At 31.5% G+C, this 20,079-nt stretch overlaps 1 protein-coding gene across 7 annotated transcripts in view; it reads left to right on the top strand.

Moving 5' to 3' along the window:
* LOC136031439 (A disintegrin and metalloproteinase with thrombospondin motifs 9-like) overlaps positions 1-12,779 on the top strand; it is a 364,806-nt gene extending 352,027 nt beyond the window's left edge. For 6 of the 7 annotated variants that reach the window (XM_065711064.1, XM_065711037.1, XM_065711046.1 and 3 more), the window contains 2 exons: positions 2,472-2,591; positions 5,439-12,779. In XM_065711064.1, the coding sequence (XP_065567136.1) occupies positions 2,472-2,567 (96 nt within the window). In that variant the 3' untranslated portion in view covers positions 2,568-2,591; positions 5,439-12,779. The remainder of the gene's footprint in view (positions 1-2,471; positions 2,592-5,438) is intronic. The other variant, XR_010618512.1, reaches the window with a different exon arrangement.
* Positions 12,780-20,079: the final 7,300 nt, after the last annotated feature.

The raw sequence follows: 20,079 nt of genomic DNA, 5'->3' as shown, positions 1-20,079 counted from the left end.
ACTAATTACTTTTTATCGAAGCCTGTTTATACATAAATATTTTCGGATTTGTTCACCAATATGTTTTAAAAGTATGTTGGAATTAGGAAGTGATATTCATACACATTTTACAAGACAGTCCAATATAATTCGTCGTCCGCTTGCTGTTATCCGTAGATCTCAATTTTCTATTCGGCATCTAGGACCCCATGCATGGAATCATTTACCTACGACTTTGAGAAACATGGATAGTTTTTTTGAATTTCGGCGGGAATTAAAGCTATTTTGCCTTAATATTTATGGTTTTGATAGTTGAGTGGACCTCAAGAAGAGCCAAGATATTGGTTTTGTTGTAGTGATACTGGTCAAGTGGTTTTAGTTTCTTTTTGTTTTGTCTTTTTTGAAGTGTAATCCCGTATCGATTTAAATGCAAGGTAATTGAAGGCTCACCAGTTCTTTAAAAAACAGTCGTTGGTACCATACAAATCTCTTCGTGAAGGTTATGTATCTAATCGGCGCTATAGCTTGTCATTTATAATCTATTTCGGTCATTTAGAGAATGGCTATTGAAGTTTAGAAATTCGAGCAAAAGCTATTATATGGATTCTTCTATATCAAGAAACCTGGAAGTGTGGGCCAAACTGAGAAAAGTTCCCACGAAAGGTTGAATGAGAAATTTGTTCCCAGAACACGAAATTTATGAAATGGCTTCACAGCTATACCTTTAAAGGTGAAGTCAGGGTGACGGCATGGGATCTTCAATCGGATGACTGACAACTTTTTTTATTTGGATAGCTCTTTTGTTGGTAAAGTTCACCATCCATTTATCAAAACCATTTTCTATCGCTAAGAGATCTACTTGAAGTTAAAGACAAGATTTGACTTGGTCTTTGTGTTTTAATGGACAGATGCAACGACAATGGTATTGTTTCAACAAAATTATGCGGAGGAAGGATGGGCTGATGACCTATTTAATTAACCCATATCATCAAAAGCTTGAGTCCAAGGGCGCTATCCCCGGGATATTCCAATTTTCATTGTATATTCGTTGAAGGTAATTCTGTCAAGAAAATGTTATTTTCAGTGGAGGGGGGGGGGATTTCTAAGCAACCAAAGCAACCAAAACTCCGCAAAATACACATAAGTGTACAAAAAGCTATAGGAGAAGTCATAAAACCTCCTAGCGTAATTTTTGTGTTGGGGCCGTGCCAGATTTTTGTCAGTTTACGTGTAGCCCCCAATGCATGTTTGCTAATTGAATAATGTTATGTTAAAAAAAAAGAACAACGTAGCCTACCCTATCTTGCAGTTGCAAAATTATGCAGGAAATTAAAATAAAACTCTTATGCTTTTTCCTGCAAAATATTTGTCCGAGACATTAAAAAAACGGTTTTAAAAGTTACATTGGGTATTTGAATAATGTGGTATTGCTTAAACGTGGTAAATAAATTTGGTTATATAGTCTTAAAACTACAAGTTTTGTAACATTTCTTGCCTGAGCCATGGATTGTTTCTCCTGCCTCATTTATATCCTTCATTCTTATCGGTTTTTAAAATTATTTTTTATTAGTTTTTTATTATGTTTTATTAGTTTTCAATATAATTTAGTACTATTGTCACTTTTTTAATATGATTTAATACTATTATCAGATTTTAATATTATCATTATCCCTTTTATAATCTTTGCAATAAAAAAAAACAAAAAATACAAAATGGCTTTTGAAAATTCAAGAAATGTACCGAGAGCATACATTGTGGATTTCATTCAATATATTAGGTAACAAATAATAGATACTTCGTTAAATGCAAAATAATGTCAACTTAACATAAAAGCTAAATTATACTTGCTTTTTTTCCCCTTTCCGTCCCTTTTTCTATTCATTGCCTATTCTGAATCTTTTTTGTTTGTATCATCTTCTAAAAGATAATATGTACGGTATTATATATATATATATATATATATATATATATATATATATATATATATATATATATATATATATATATATATATATATATATATATATCAACCTACCTAGATCTTTCAACCTACATGGACCACTTGGTTATTTCGCCGCTACTCAAGGAGTATTTGGCGTGGTGAAATCTTACACGCAATAGTAACGCTCCTTGGAGCACTGAATGAGTGAACGAGAACACTGAATTAGAGCACTGAACGTGTGTTTTCTTACATGTGTGGCTTGTTAACAGTGGTTTGCCTGCCCTTACACTAGCATACTCTTGGGGCAAGAGAAATAAAAATATAAATGTTTAGAGTTCAATATTAACCTTTGTATTTTGGACATGACAATGTACGCTTTCGTTAGAAAAATCTGAAAATTTAATAGGCATTTGAGGATGTTTAAAATATTTGAAAATGTGTAAGGTTAATGAACTAATAAAAATTTTTAATTTCAGAAAAAATATAAAACCAAAATAATGAAGCCACGTAATTAACTAGTAATATATTTAAACAGCGTCTCTAATTTTAGGATTATCAAAAGGTGCAAGGAAAGTGTGGAGGATTTTGCGGAAAATGTAAACCGGACTCTTCAACAGGACTTAAGCTAGATGTGATACCCACATAAATATGCTTTTTTTCTCATGACAAGGTAACAATAATTTTCCATTTTTCAATTTGATGCTTTTTCTTGTTTATAGGGTACGCTAAAAAAAAGAATGGCCACCAAAAAAAAGTATTGGAATTCGATGCTTTTTCTTATTCATATGGTTGGCTTACATGACTCTATTGAGTTTTTAGAACACTCATCCGTAGAATATACATAGAAAGAGAATTCCAACGGATTATATGCTGTCCAAACCAGTATATGCAATGCAATATTTTTTAATCTTTAAATAGTAGCGAAAACAGCCTTCTTTGATTTAATGTAAGATTCTACTGAATACGCTAATATTGAGTTCTTTATCCTGAAAAGTATGTTAGTGTGCCAGAAATGCAGATATATATGAGAAAAGTAAAAATTGATTTGTTGTATTAACCTTAAAAGCTAAAAATCTAGTCTCTAGTATTTTTTCGGAGATAAGGAACTTTATTTATAGTTGTAAATAGGAAAGAATACCAAAAAATCCAATACTTTGGCTTGTATAGGACATTCCAAATAAATAATAATGTACTCTCTATAAAGAAGAAACTATATATGTATATATGTACAGTACCAGAAGCCCGGGCTTAGCCCTGCCTTACAAAATTACAAAAAAAGTAATTTCAATTGAGTTACGAAACTCTGGCATGAATTCAATTCCGACTTCCTGTTAATGCATCAAAGAATCATATATTTTACAGAATTTAATTTCTCCTGGAACTCGTTGTGATTCTCATTGTTGCTTCTCTTCTAGCCACATATTTCGTTTACAATTAGATGTGATCATGCCTGTCAATTTTCTTCTAACAACAGATTTCTTTCTCATTATTTTCATTTGGTATTTTTTGTGATTCTCATTGTCACATGTCTTCTTGCTGAATATCTCGTTGTATTTTATTTTCCTGCATTACTTGCATCCTCTCTAATAGATAAACCACTGAACTTCTCTAACAGGAAAATTCTGGATATTTATTCATTTACTTTTCCTGAAAACCGGTAAGCAAACATTGCTTGTCGTTACAAAAATAATCACATGACAATGGCATTAAGAGAAATAAAATCATGAGAAATACTTATATGCCTCTAAGAAAACGGGAAAGCTATAAACTTCTAGGAAACGTATACGAGCGGTTGTTTCTCTCAAACATCAACGAAACAACAACGACTTCTAGGAATTTCAGCCAATGCTACAAAGAATGAGTTTATTGTTTATAATTCTCACTGTACAGCAACTTCTTATTTGACAGCGTAGTTGCAAGTGGTATGATTACATAGTCTACTTCACTCTTTTGGCTTCCTTCCTGGTCAATATAAGCGTAGAACTCCCGTACATACGGTAGAACACGCCTCAGCAGTTTGCACACCATTTAGGTTAATTTATATTTAGAGTTTTTGTTTTAATTTTTTCTCTTAGGGCTTCATTTTCTTGTCATGTTTTTCTTTTTCTCTTTTTCTTTTTCCTTGCTCCATTTCTCTATATATGTTTGTACTAGAGAGAAAAAAACTTATTTTAAATGACCAATCACTGTTATCTTTTTAGACAAAAATATTGAAAGACATCTAAATAATTTGATATTTGGAAATTAATACGTCGTTATGGATTTATTAAAGCCGGAAGATTGTCAAAATATGTTTTAGGAGGTTACCCTCACTGCTGGAATTTCTGAAAACCGAACGTCTGCTAAGGCATAGATATAACATCCATTGTGTGTCCTATATTTGCTTTTTTGTTCAATATACGGGCTCTTTAGGGAAAGGATAATTAAAAAGGAGAATAAAAAAGACCTGATAATGAACTAATAAAAAAGAATAAGCAGCAGAATTATAAAAGGCAAAACAACGATAAAGGAAAAACTTAAATGGAAGAATAAAATAATAGGAGAAAAGACTTGGGCTTATCTCTAAGAAAAATAGTCAACGCCATCTTTTGCTACCTGGCAAAATAATAAAGTTAATTATAAATAAATCAAAATAATTGTTTTCATTTTCCTATATGCATTTAATAGATACAGATTGTAAAAGTTTCATTGTAATGTGAGATATTTTTGCAACGTCTTGAATTAATTTTTTTAAATATTATTATAGCAGAGCTTGATAATTGTGCCCATCGGTAACCGGTCTAACTATGATAGCGTACCATTTTTTTTTTTTTTTGTTATAGCTCTATGGCCAAAGTGGTTTGTTGATTTTTGAATCTATATATTTACAAGAGCATTCTATATAATAACTGCCAAAAGTTGCAAATTTTTTTTTTATTATCCCACAGGAAGCTAAAACATAAAATGGACAGATATCGTGCCAGCTCGTGCCTTTGGCCCACGTGCACCTCTTATTTTGGCACTACGTCTTGTAAAATTAATCTGTACTATTTTAAATTTTTAGGTTGTAGGTCTTATCTTATTTTCCAGCAATTATTATCTTATTTTCCAAGTAAAAACGTAAACACAAAACACACTCAATTGATTTTATACACGTAGAGTAGCAAAGGAGCTGGCTTTGTCCTATGTTCCGCCTCCTTCAACATGATTCTCAAGAAAAATCTAACCTCGAAGTTCAACTCGCTTCATTTGCTATTATCTAGCACATAGGACATTAGGTCTTTGTACCCTCGTTTTCATGATGTCAAATTCTTGGTTTCTTAGGTATTGTGATTTTCTTTCTTTTAGTGTACACTTTGCAATTTTTTTCTACTAAAGTTCACGTTCCTAATTTGATCAGTTTAACTGATTTTTCAATGCAAACGATTCACTAGACCCAGAAAAAACCACATACACACACACACAAACAGACATTTGATTTTATGCATAGAAGATATTTTTGTTTGTAAGTGTATGTTTAAAGACGTTTGTATTTCAGATATAAGCCGAATTTCTGACACCCTAGACTGAAGATCTGCCAAATTGAATCTCAATCAAGCTGTTGTGTGAACAGATTCCGTTTATGAACTTTGCATACATGTATGAAAATTGCAATATTGCCAATTTTTAACAGCTGGAAGAGTTGCATCTGTTTATGTCTAGATCTCACTAGCGGCACATAAGTTATTCAAGGGCGCTGAACGAACCTGCATAAGAATAGTGAAATTCTATTGGCCTGATGTATAAAACATAGATGAATCTGTCAAATGCTTATCTTGGCATTTTAATACTCAGTAAAAAATCATAGGAAACTGAAGATTACATTAACCTTAGTGATGCTAGTGTATTAGCTTAAAAAAAAAAAGAAAATACGAGTGTCAAAAGCCGTGAAGTGGGCCAAGTCGAATAAAAAAAGACACAGGATTACTTCCAAGGAAAATTCGACTAGATTATATTCTAAGATTTTATCTCGAAGATTGGATCGAGTTTCTAGTCTTACAAGATTCCTGTAGTTTTTGGTTTGGATATAGCTAATTGCAGACAGGGAGGTGCGGGGTGGTCACCTCAGAACCAATTTTCCCATGTAAAATTTATTAAAGTCGGTGTAAAACTGACTTTTGAATGACAAAGTTAATGTTCTGCATTCCCCACCCCAGGATAAATCTCGAGCTATATTCATGGTCTTTTTACTGAATTTAGGAAAAATAATGTATCCCTCCAATCAGCATCTGTACGGTTCACAATTGAGTCTTATGTAGCTTCGTGCAAAGCCTGGGTTGAAGTAAACCACCAGAAATTTACATTATTGTGACTTTTTTTCTAGTCTTAATTTTATAGCCTCGACTATGTATAGAGTATGCGCTAAATTATGCTATTAATGCTGCCGAAGGAAATTAGACGTATGTGATAGGCAAGCCTTTTGAGCTTGAAGTAAGAAATGTATCCTTAACCTCAACATTAGATGTAAACGATATAAACAATAATTGCTGTAAATAGCTCTTAATTTCTGTAAATTCCAAATACTTTACAGATTTGTAATATGCTTAAATTATATTTATTATAGTATTCTTTAATAATTTTATTTTTAGAATAAATAATAGAACTAAACCATTTACAGGGTATTTTGTGGACTCGGGAAAAAAATGAATAATTATGCTTACCATAGCATTTACTTTCATTCCTCCTTTGCGCTGTCTTTTCTGAGTCCCTTAAATCTCCTTGCCTTTGATTCTTTCAGTTTAATGTAAACTTAAATGTTTTTATTTAGATAAAGTTTTTTTCTCCTAAGTTGTATAAAAGTTTGTTTTTTTACACAAAGAGTTTCTTTACACAAATAGATCTACGAATACATTCTTTAAGTAGATTTTTTGTTATCAGGTTATGTGGAAGAAAAAAAAACTTTTTGGACCTTATCAGCTGTGAAAAATTCAAAGACCCTGTTTTCCACCAAAATTTTGAGTTTGTGTTTGTTAATTACGACAGTTAATTACTACGGTTAATTTGACAGTTTATGTCTGTTTTTTATGCTAGCAAAAAATTTTGGGTCATGAAGACTTTTTTGGCACATTTGTGAGTTAACTGTCGTTTCAGTGGTTTTGCATTTGTCAGACAAGTAGTTCTGGCAATTCTGGAATAGGATGTGGCACTGTTCCTTGTCTTGGTCAGTATCACATTTATCAAAACAAGAAAAAAATAGTGAAAAAACAATGCGTTAATAATGGACCGTCTATGGATACAGACCGTCCAGTTAAAAGAGCAATAAAGACAAAGGTTTCACCTGTATCCAACAAGACGTCCTCAGCGTTGAAAAAGGAAATCAAGAAACATGCAGCTAACAAGAGAAAAGCAAAGATCTAATATTAAGAAAGAATAAACAAGAAAACAATTTAAACATTAATATACAATTGCTCCTCAGTGACCAAACACCGGAACTAGGAAATATATTTTGCATATTTGCCTTACAATATGAATTACAGCATTTTATGTCTTGCATAGTTGGTCTTACTACGTCTTGCGAACTAATAATTTTGTTTGGTATAAGTTTTAATTTTGCTCTTTGCTTCTGTAAGAAAGTTTTTTTTTATTAATTTGTCTAATTAATCCAGCCTATCCTTAGTTCCTTCTTACAGTTGTTTTCCTGCAAAAGCTCTCTGGTTCCGAGAATCAGAAATGCCTTTGCATCTGACCGATATTTTCTTATTTACCGGGCAGAATGTTTCGGCTGAGCCTTTGGTCAGCATGAAAATAGTCCCTCATGGATCAATCACGATGCTTATTAAATAGTAAGCAAATTATGATTGAATTATTGTACTTAGACATTGATGTCTAGTCAAGTATAAGTTAAATTGGACTTACGGAACGCTGTTTGCACATGTTTTTCTATCATTTATCCAAGATCACATAGATTTTGTATTAAAAGTTCCATATCCCAAACTTTTCTCTGATTAAAATAAGATGATATGGCGCATTTGGGAAAAAAAATATAAAAATCCTAGAAACCAAATAAGGTAGGAGAAAACACGTTGGACAAACTGATAGAGACTGAATAGTTTGAAGAGTGTGCCATAAATCTAAATTTTGAAGAAAAACGTCATATAATGCCTGTTGAATAGCTATTGGCGATTAAGGGGGGTAATATATTGTGGCACTTTGATGATTCCTAGCTGGACGAGAGGTAGTTTTAGAGGAGCAGAAGGTTGCCCTCGGTGCAGAAATTTTGGTGGCACAAAATCTCAAATAAATAATGTAACAGCTGTAATCATTCTTTAATTTTTGAAATTTAATTTGTATTAAAATAAAAAATCGGAAACAGTTGGCAATAAGAATAAGAAAATTGAATCTGAATTTTCATTTTTTCCATGTCTTTTATCATATAAAGCAAGAAAATTCAAATTTTAATAAATGAAAATTTTGTTGATAAATTACAATCTTGTTGATATATAATTTATTTATTAATTTTAGCCTGAAATTTTTTTGAGACGGGGGGGGGGGGTGGATGTAATAAAGATTTTGCAAAATAGGCCAGAACCACCACTGAGCTGGACAATAAGGTTCCTAAGTTATAATAGCAGTTTCACTTTCATTTTTTTGTGATAGACATTCTTTGCCAAGAAAATCGATTCAGAGATGTAATTTTTATTTCTTGATAAAATTTTAAAATTTATTCTTGATGATGCAGCTATAACAAGAATACAGTTTAAATTCTTCTTTAAATCCTTCAAGTTTTTTCTTTCTTTACAACGCATTGGCGTAATATTCAGTAAAATGGGTTTCAGCTAAGGGAATCTGTAATAAAAAGTTACAATAGGATTATGCTACATCTTATCATCTATTCACTATAATTTCGAGAACCAACGCATATTTTTGAATCTTTGTAAAATACGTGGTGAGTGTAGTTAATTTATGACAATGTTGAAAGGGGGGGGCAAATGTATTTCTCAAAATCCAGGGTGGGATTCATTCTCTATTTTTAATTTTTTTTTTTTAATAAAAATACAAAGGTTTTTTAATGAAATTTAAGAGAGGTCAAGAAATCTAGAAGTGTCAAATGCGGCCCCATTGCCCCTCCCCAGTTGACGCCACTGCGTTTAGGCTGTGTTCACGGAGGCAATCATTAATGACAATGAGTTAATTATTATAAGCCTCCAAAACACTAGACAATAAACAAACTTTTTTACACTGTATGGGACATTACTGCTATCCAGCCTAAAATGGGGTTTCTCGGGCTTTCAAAAAGGGGAGTTGAAAACTTCGTTTATGAGTGTTTAACCATGCTGATTATAATGGATATAATTATAATTAATCCAGCCTATCCTTATATAAGGATATCCGTACAATTTTCATCTTGATTTGGCACCATTTTTGAGGGATACTCGGCAAAAAAAAATTCACAAAGCATTTACTATTGTGATGAACCAAAATAATAATTACACGATAAATTTTTCGAACAAGACAGTTTAGTAAGACGTAGTTTTAAATTTACTGTGTGGGACCTGCTTCACTCTTTGCTAGGCTGCTCCTCCGGCAGTGGCAACCAGGATAAGTGAAGAAACAACTAGAATTTTAACAGCTTTGCTTATTATAATCATATAAGAGATAGATTTTTAGCTCTTTGCCATTGTAGGTAATAATAAACAATCCATAAATAGCGATAATTGGCTTTTGGAACACATCCTATGAAACTTGTTAATTGGATTGTGGTTTCGAAGATAAGACGGACGATATTGACTCTGTTGAATCCAAAAAAGGAAATTGGTTGCAGTTTTTTCCAATGTTAATGTTAAACTTATAAATGAATAGACAAACGCTGTTAACACTACAAGTTTTGTAAATCAGTAATGTTCCTGAAAAAAAATGTATAATATATATATATATATATTTGAAATAATTTCAAATATTATCTTGCAGGGACTGATTCGTAAAAGACTGAGTTGAAGCTTGAAATCAAATTATAGCCTAGAGAAAATAGTTCTTCACTTTAAGACAATAAACTTATATGAGGCTGATTTAGTTATTTTTTCCTTTGTGATTTCTCCGTTGGTTGCATTCCTGTTTAGAATCTATGGTTTCCTTTTGAGTCAGTCTGCTAAGTTTTATTTCCAGTACCCTAGGATATCTGTTAAACTTTAACTTGCATAGTCTTTTGTATTATGTTGCTTTTTCTCAATAATAATGTAGAAAGGAACAGAAAAACTTTCTGAAACCCCTTCTTCTCAACTCCCTGAGATACCCTCTCACTCGACCCTTTTTTTAAAAATTCTGACCCTTTATAGACTCAGAAGAGTTACGTCTTGAATAGTCTATATTTGTTTTCTGAAAAATACTGAGAAAGTTTTGGAAGATTTCTATGGTTGTTGCAGTCGGTTACACTCCGAGTTGTATGTATTGTTCAGAATTAATGGTTTCCCTCCGTGTATATTTCTTAACTCGAGTCTAGCAAGTCCATCTTCAATCTATCTTCCAAATCTTATTCCAATTCTATTACACTTGTATAGTTATTAAACTGCTATTTACTTTGTGCTTTGCATTACGTTGCCTTTTCTCAATGCAATTATAGAAAGAAACTAGAAGGAATCGTCTAAGATTCCTTTTATGACAATTTTTCTGTTTTATAATTGAGTCAAAAGAGCTGGGTCTTTGATAGACTGTATATACAGGATTCTTAAATGTCTTCATTGTGTAATTAGATATGAAAAGTGTCATTTGGGTTTTTGTATTTAATGTGTCGCATGATACGCACATAGACGTACTTGTATTAAATTATCATGAGATAGCATTATTAAATTCGAATTTCTATGTGTATAGATACATCAGACTGCATTTAAATACACTGCACCCTTCCACCTATTAGAGTGTTAAGCCTCTTCTTGCAAAGATCAATAGTTGAAATTTGTTTTGAGCTTGAGTAAATAACCTTTGCTCTAGCCAAGAATAAACAACAAAAAGTAAGAGCAACAAAAGTAAGAGCAAAGAGTAAAGAGCAACAAGTAAATTAATTCATCCCGACAAATTTTCAGGAGAGCTATTTTCAAATATTTTACCCACCTATATATACAAAACATATATTCTACTTTTCTTTGGTTCCATCTGTTTTTCGTTGGTTTGATTCATTCAGTTTAAGTTGTTTTTTTTTTTTGCTTCCCAAAATCTTTTCATTTTTTAATTTTTACTAAATGGAGAATACTGTATGCAATTTTTCACGAGTCTTTTTTTGCATGCCCATGTTTGTATGTGTCATAATAAATCATGTGAAAATAAACAAAATCTGAATTATAAAAAAAATCAAGACTAATTTTCAATTTAATCCTGATGCTTTGTTTTAGTACTTAAAAACAGAGTTATTTTATTGATAAAATTTATTTTGTTTTTGATAGCTAGTCTTAAGAATAATTATTATCATATAAATTGTTTATTAATTTGACTTGAACTTGCCAAACTGTTCTGGTTTCTTTTTATAGTTGATAAAATCTCTTGACAGTTGTGGGTACTATCCTTATGTTTATGATAAGAGTCAGTCACATACCGCCAATAAAACCGATCTTATCGTTGCATAACTAGCGAGTAAAAGAGAAACAAATTGAGGTATAAGCAAAACCTAGCGTCGCACTCTTTTGTTTGGCCAAAAATGGGCAAACTTTTCTTTTTGGCAACCCTGATTCAGCGAACATTCAATTACTTTAGTGTCTATATTAAATCAATCCATTGACTTTTTTTCAAGCAAGCTAACAACGCTGAAAAGATCGACCCTGGGCAATTAAAAAACGAGGATTTTTTTTATAATATTCACTATTTACCCAAAGTTTATATAAATTTTTTAAATTACTCAAGTAATTGTCCCTATTCCAGAAACTTCTCATTTTCAGTATAGATGTTTGTAGGATTTCGATAGTATCACTAACAGACCAGTATTTTTATTGAAAAAAATTAATCGATTATTTTCAATATTTTGATTCAATGTGATGTTCCCATTGCCCAAAAGCGAGTCATAAGATACATTTAAAATAATTACAATAAAATAATTTACAGTCAATAAAACCAGTAGGCCTATAAATAAATAGGAAACTTCTTAAATACTTCATTGCAGTCAGTAACTTTTTTTTATTTTTCGTGATTGTACGACTTTTTTTCTCTTTTTTTATTTCCAACATTTGCATGTTTCCTGTCCTTTTTGAGAAAGTGTAAATATTAGCACACGGATATGTTTCTACAGATCATTAGTTTAGAATCAATTTTGAAAGCACTGTAAACCAGTTAAAATTCTGATTTGGATGGAGGTCAATTTTCAGATTTTATTAGTGTCTTTCCTCTTTTTAATCTTTTTCTAAAATCACATTTTTTTTAACTTATATGAAAGTAGATTATTTTAAGCATAAAAATCTTTGATTGTTAAGTCCTGTCGATTCTAGATTCCTACGTGATAAATAACATTATATAAGATTAACAAACAAAAATATAAATAAAAAAAGATATAAAGTAAGCATAGCAAAATAAAAACTACATAAGAATAGGAAGAATAGATTTATTGAAGAGAAACTTCGTGAAGTAAGATCAGCTGATATTTGAAGCTTAATTGAATGTTCAAGTGGCAATTAACCAGAATTTTTACTAAAAAAAAATACTTAATGAATAATGGAGATGCCAGTTTCTATAGCCCATAAAAGCTTTTCTTCGGGTTTGATCGTAGGTTAAATGATACAGACCTATTTAAGTACCACTTCATTCCGGTTTACATAGTAACAGTAACAAAGAGTTTTTTTTGTCTGTTTAACTTTGTTTTAAGAGTTTGTTAATATAATATATTATTCTGTTATATTGTTTTTAATAAAAAGATTTGTCATCATTTATTGCTACATTTTGGATAACGAGTAGTTGTTATTAGCTTTGAAGGTTGTCTTCAGTTTTTACTTCTTTTTTTTTCCAAAAAAACATGAAAAGTCATTTTTTGGTGTGTGTGTGTGTTTAATATTTTGTAGAAAATTGCAGCAATTAAATCGCTTAATTTCGAAGATTAATAAACCTTCGTATGTAAATTCTGATTTACAAGACATGGTATTGGGTATGACTGGATGGACATTTTAGTTATTTTTTTCTATGAACAAAAATTAGGCACTATTTGTGACATATAGTAATTCCTTTTTCTGGCTATTTATTCAGTAGTAAAATTATATTGAAGGTGGCTGTAATATCAAATTAGGTGATTTAGTCGAGGTGCCATGAATTAAGTGGGTGTGGAACTAGCAGCCACACAATGATTTCTTACTCATTGAGCAAGAAAATTAACGATGAATTAAGTGAACAAAACATCTCATATTAGCTAGAAAAGCTGTGAAAATTTCATCAAGGGGTTAGAATAGTAGGGCCTGTCTAAATCAACTTTCAACAACTTTTTAATAATTCACGTGCTTTACTTCTTTTTTCCATTTACCCCTTTGCACCACAAACAAATTTTCCGGAATAAAATATTCATTTTTTGCCCCAAACATATGCTTCTGGAACTAATTAATTGCAACTTCCAAAGCTAAAACGTGATAATTCATTCCATCCTTCGAGCCATTTTTTAAAATGTCAAAGAAAAAATATCATAGAAAAAAACACAAATAAGAGTTCACTTTACAGTAAATGGTTTACTTTATTGAGTTTAGTTTACTTTCCATATAGGTAAGAATTTACTTTCACTTCAATGGTTCATGTCTTTGTTACGCTACTCTTTAATCAGAAGTAAAAAATAATCCCACCTTTTAAAGAATCTAGTTGGTGGTTTAAAACGGAGCGAAGATCGACAAGTTAAATTCAACTCGATTTGCTTTCCAGTGTGAAATTTCAAACAGTAAAAGCAAAAAGTTTTTGAATCGCCAGATTTTTCTACAGTTATACTTTTTGGTTCTTCTTCATAAATTATTCAATTAGTGCTCGACTATTCTTAAGAGCCTTAAGCCTAAAAACCTAAAAATAAGCCTAAACCTAAAAACCTAGAAGCCTAAGAACTACAAAATCCTTAAGAGTACAACTTAAGTCAAATTTTTCTTAAGACTCAATTTTTCACGCTTTATCAAAAGTTACAAATAAAGAAAATAATTCAAATTTATTTTTATATTATCAGAAGAAATATCCCATTTTTTGGAACGATAACAAACAGATTTAAAATCGTTGGTTATTTCATCTCGGACTTCTGAGATTCAAGTTAATTATTATAAGCATTTCCCAAAATTATAGCGGTGCCAAAAATTTGACCATTTTTTCAATGTTCTTCTTCTGTAAATTACTGTGAAGACTATCTTTCCATCATGCAAACAATAAAGAAGATGCTGTAACTTTCAAATCTTAAAGACAACGAGTGTAGAAGAAAACTAATTGAATGTTTCAGTTCAACATTTTGTTGTTCTGTCCGATACTTCAGTTCAATAAAATACTATTACACAATATTACAGCAACAAAACCAAAAGCCAATCAGTCATAAACTGTATCAAAAAGACATAAAAAGCTAGCTGCCAAAAAAGTAAGTGTTGCCAAAACTAACCTTGCTTTTTTTCTGAGGCGGCACTAGCCATCATATCTTTTTTTTCCTGGGAATGGGTGACAATGGATTTTATCCACTAAAATGTGATTTTAATGACTGATTTGGGGCATTGCAATTCAATTTTTTTTATTTTTTTTTATTCTTGTTTTTTTTCCTTTTTTATTAATAGAAACTTTCTCATTGAAAGTTGCTTTTGAAAGTCTTCTTTTCTCATTGATTTTACGTCCTATATATCCATCAGCCCACTTACTAAATAGGAAAAAAATGACCCACGGAAATAGTGGTGCTTCGTATCACTATTTTAATGACTTTTTTTTCACTGGCTGGAAGAATTGGGGAGAGAACACCTTTCCCCCCATGGGGATGACACCCCTACTTCTTACATGATTCTTATGCATTATATTACCAAATAGGAAAAAAAATGACCAACGGAAATAGTGGTGCTTCGTATCACTATTTTACTGACTTTTTTTAACTGGCTGGAAGGATTGGGGAGAGAACACCTTTCCCCCTATGGGGATGACACCCCTACTTCTTACATGATTCTTATGCATTATTTAACTTGTTTGTTTGTCTTAGCTGAGCTTGCATAAAGTTATGAATTTTCTACTATTTTTTTATTTTGTTGTACTATTTTATTTTACTATTTTAGTTTACTTTTTTAGTGCACTTTCAGTTTTATCTTTATTCTACATTCTTGTTTGCTGAGGAGGGCTATTGTACAAAATACGGGCAGAGATACTTAAGAGATAATTAGGGGGCATTGCAATTCAATTTTTTTTATTTGTTGTTATTCTTGTTTTTTTTTTTTTCTTTTTTTACTAATAGAAACTTTCTCATTGAAAGTTTCTTTTGAAAGTCTTCTTTTCTCATTGATTTTACGTCCTATATATCCATCAGCCCACTTACTAAATAGGAAAAAAATGACCCACGGAAATAGTGGTGCTTCGTATCACTATTTTACTGACTTTTTTTAACTGGCTGGAAGAATTGGGCAGAGAACACCTTTCCCCCTATGGGGATGACACCCCTACTTCTTACATGATTCTTATGCATTATTTAACTTGTTTGTTTGTCTTAGCTGAGCTTGCATAAAGTTATGAATTTTCTACTATTTTTTTTCATTTTGTTGTACTATTTTAGTTTACTTTTTTATTGCACTTTCAGTTTTATCTTTATTCTACATTCTTGTTTGCTGAGGAGGGCAATTGTACAAAATACGGGCAGAGATACTTAATTAGTTTTTTATTGTTATTTATTGTCTAATAAAAATTTCTTCATTCAGTCACCTTCTTTATTGTTTCTTCTTTTGTCAGAAAAAAAACGAAAAAAGAACAAGGTAGTCACTTTTTTTTTCAGTTCATGTTCAGTCTATAAATGGAAAACCGTTTTGGAGATCCCTTGTCTAGCAAATAACAAAGAGCTCAGCGCCATCTATTGTTGCTTGGGACTTTTTCACTTCTAGACTTTGTTTTCACTTCTAGACACTCTTCTTTGAGAAACTACTTTTAAAAGAAGGTTCACTTTTAATTTCCTTAACTCCTAAAAAAAAAAAAGAAAAACAAAAAGAATAACATATTGATTTCCTCACTTTTATTCATGTAAGCGAAGTTTGTTGTTCCAAAATATAACAAGGAACACAAAAAATAGTTTATATGTCATGGCTATACCCTACCATATATATATATATATATATATATATATATATATATATATATATATATATATATATATATATATATATATATATATATATATATATATATATATGTTTTTAAATACGTAAAACATGCGAATATACAACATTCTTCGCTGTCCCATTGTCTGTGCATATAAATAGATTGTCAGGTTTACTGACTCTTGAACATGCAACATATAATTGTCCATGGGAAAAACAATCCGTATTCAGATCTATACCTTATTATTCTAATGATGTGTCCCTGTGTCCCGGTCGTCATTTATATTCCCTGTGTCCCGGTCGTCATTTGTGTCCCGGTGTCCCAGTTTGTAATTTCTCTTTGAGTGTCCCGGTCGTCATTTATATTCCCTGTGTCCCGGTGTCCCAGTCGTCATTTGTGTCCCGGTATCCCGGTCTGTAATTTCTATTCGAACAATCCCTGTGTCCCGGTCGTCATTTGTATATCCCGCCTGTGCCCCCGGCGTCTCCGTTGTAGTTGTGTCCTTGTGTCCCGGTCGTCATTTATATTCCCTGTGTCCCGGTCGTGATTTGTGCCCGGGTGTCCCAGTCTGTAATTTCTCTTTGAGGTTCCTGGTCGTCATTTATATTCCCTGTGTCCCGGTCCTCATTTGTGTCCCGGTGTCCCGGTATAATTTCATCAGTTGACAAACATGACGTCAGTCGACAAACAACTTCATGACGCATACAGCTCAATCCTTATAATGACGTCAGTCGACACACAAACATGACGTCACTCGACACACACACAGACAACTTATTTTTATATAAATAGATATCCAGTCAAGTATCACAGGCATTGGGACTTTGGAAGGCGTGAACAATCACTTGCTTATAACATTAGGATATTTGAAAATCGCATAGGTCGAAAATGAAAAGAGGTTTTAAATCCAAGATAAATGCCTCCTTTTTTTAAATAAGTACTAGGTTATTTGCCATCTCCACTAGATTTTTTGTCCACCTCTAGGTTACGAAAAAAGATTTTGAGTAACTGAAAAGATCATCAAATTTGTTCCTTCCAGGTTTTTAAAATATGTTTTCTCCCCCTCGACAGTTTTGTGAATTCACGCCACTATATTTAGTGATTAGAAATTTGTTATATTAGACTTCAGTTTGAATCTTCTGACTTAGAAAGTCTCTTCAGCAACTAAATAAAAGCCTTTCACGCCTACCCAACGGGATAGAGTGGTCAAGATCTCTCTGAGGATGCAATTTCATGCAATTAAAGTGGGAGAACTGATTTGGTAGCCTTCTTAAGCTTTAAAATTATCCTCAACTTATAGATTACTGGACAAAATCCCGTCCTAAAAGTACTGTGTGTCTGAAATCTTCTCGCCAATGACCTATAACTCGTAGCGGAAAACTTCAATTTTTTTTTACTCCTTTTTATTACAAATAATGTAATTTTGTTATATATATATATATATATATATATATATATATATATGTATTTTATATTCTTATATATATATATATATATATATATATATATATATATATATATATATATATATATATATATATATATATATATATATATATATATATATATAAAAATAAGTTGTTTGTTTGTGTGTCTGTCTGTCTGTCGACTGACATCGTGTTTGTCCGCATATGACGTCTGAATTTATTTCATCATATACCAAATAAAAACGAATGTATTCAAGCCGAAGTAGTTGAGTTGGTAAAGCTTTATGTTCCAGGTTCTAGGTCTGAGAGATTCCAGGTTTGAACCTTGGCGTTAGCATTAATTAAAAAAGAAGAAAAAAAGTAAAAACGGTAAAAACTACGAAAAAAACTAAAAATATATATAACTAAAAGATAAAAAGATAAAAACTAAAAAAGCTAAAAAACTAAAAAAAAACTAAAAAAAGGTAAAAAACTAAAAACTAAAAAAGAAAAAAAAAGAAAAAAAGGTAAAAACTACAAAAAAAAAACTAAAAAACAAAAACTAAAAACCCCCAAAAAACTAAAAAGAAAAAAGGAAAAAAACCAAAATTTTTTTTCATCATATACCAATTCAAAAGCGAATGCATATACAGATTAGGACAAAGGGGATATAAATGACGACCGGGACACTCAAAGAGAAATTACAGCCTGGGACACCGGGACACAAATGACGACTGGGATGTGTGTGTCGACTGACGTCATGTTTGTGTTTCGACTGACCTCATGTTTTTCGACTATAAATGACGACTGGGAAACAGGGACACAACTATAACGGGGACGCCGGGGGGCACAGGGGGTCTATATAAATGACGATGGGGACACAGGGAATGTTTGATTAGCAATCACCATCAACAAAGCTCAAGGGCAATCATTAGAATAATAAGGTATAGATCTGAATACGGATTGTTTTTCCCATGGACAATTATATGTTGCATGTCCAAGAGTCGGTAAACCTGACAATCTATTTATATGTACAGACAATGGGACAGCGAAGAATGTTGTATATTCACAAGTTATATATATATATATATATATATATATATATATATATATATATATATATATATATATATATATATATATATATATATATATTCACAGCTGGGACACAGGGACACAACTACAATGGTGCGTAACGACTTACGCGAACGGGGAGCTTGGGAGGGGGTGGCGCGAAGCGCCACCCCAACAGCTAGTATATGTATATATATATATATATATATATATATATATATATATATATATATATATATAGATATATATATATATATATATATATATATATATATATATCATTTCTTTAATTATAATTTGTTTATGCATTTTATAGCTATATTTTTACTTGCGATGTACATGTTTATGGTAAAATGTAATGATTTGCTATTTGTTATATGAATCTGAATGTTCATTTTAATGACTTATTTATATTCTTGCTACCTGTTTTCCACATGCATATCCACATATGGCAACACGGGTATGTGAATAATCACCAGAACTTTAAATTGTTGGCCAATAATTAGCGGGTGGTATTTAATAAAGAAGGTTTTTGCCTAGACAACTGCCTAGCTATATTTACATACATAGCTAACAGGTTAATAGTAAACTAATGTCTCTGTTGATTCATATTCTCGTCAAATGTGTCTGCTAATAAAGTAGATTTAGGATTTTGTTTTTCCTCAACTCTGCGTTTTTTATCAGAAATTTAGGACTTTTGGAGAAGAAAAAAATTAAGGAATTAAATAAAATAGACATTATGCCTATCTTAAAATAAACATAATTCGCCACAGCTCATTCAATAACATGTAATACAAGCATAAAAAACGAGAAATTTTCTTTAGCAGCCTGTTACCATGGACAGAAATAACAAAAGGAGAAAAGAGAGAAAGAGAAAAAACAAAACAAAAGAAACTAAATTCAGAAATGTAAAAAGTGCACGCATTTAAGTTTTGCAATAATGAGACTTTTCTCTGGCACAAAATTCCTTTTGAGTTTGTCCACTTCCTTAAGATCTTTATATAGAAGTTCAAATCTTGGAAAAGTAAACTATGAGCTAGATTAGTTAAGAATATACAAGATATTCCAATGAAATTTTTTTATTAAAATAACATAGGCTGGCGTGGATAACTTGAATTTCTGATTTTTAAGCTTGAAAACAACATTTAGACTCAACATATCACGAAGGACGAGCAAGAAAACTGATCTGGAAGAATTTCGCACTGTTATTTCTTAATAAAAGGTGATGAAAGCATAAAAAGGGTATGCCACTGACCTGTAAAAAAAATTCACTTGATTTTACTTTGCTTTATTCAATAGGTGTTAAAGTAACTCCTTGATCAAACCAATAAAAAGTACCAGAAAGTGAAAAAAGCTGAAAAATGACACTCTATGGCAACTAAAGCTTTAAAATATTGCGGATACGAAGCATTGGTGCCACTACCCTCGAATTTTCCAAAATTTTTCCAAAAATGAACAATTTAT

Source organism: Artemia franciscana, chromosome 1 (genome assembly GCF_032884065.1).
Source record: "Artemia franciscana chromosome 1, ASM3288406v1, whole genome shotgun sequence".
NCBI classification, from domain to species: domain Eukaryota; kingdom Metazoa; phylum Arthropoda; class Branchiopoda; order Anostraca; family Artemiidae; genus Artemia; species Artemia franciscana.
This window is presented reverse-complemented; position numbering and strand designations above follow the sequence as displayed.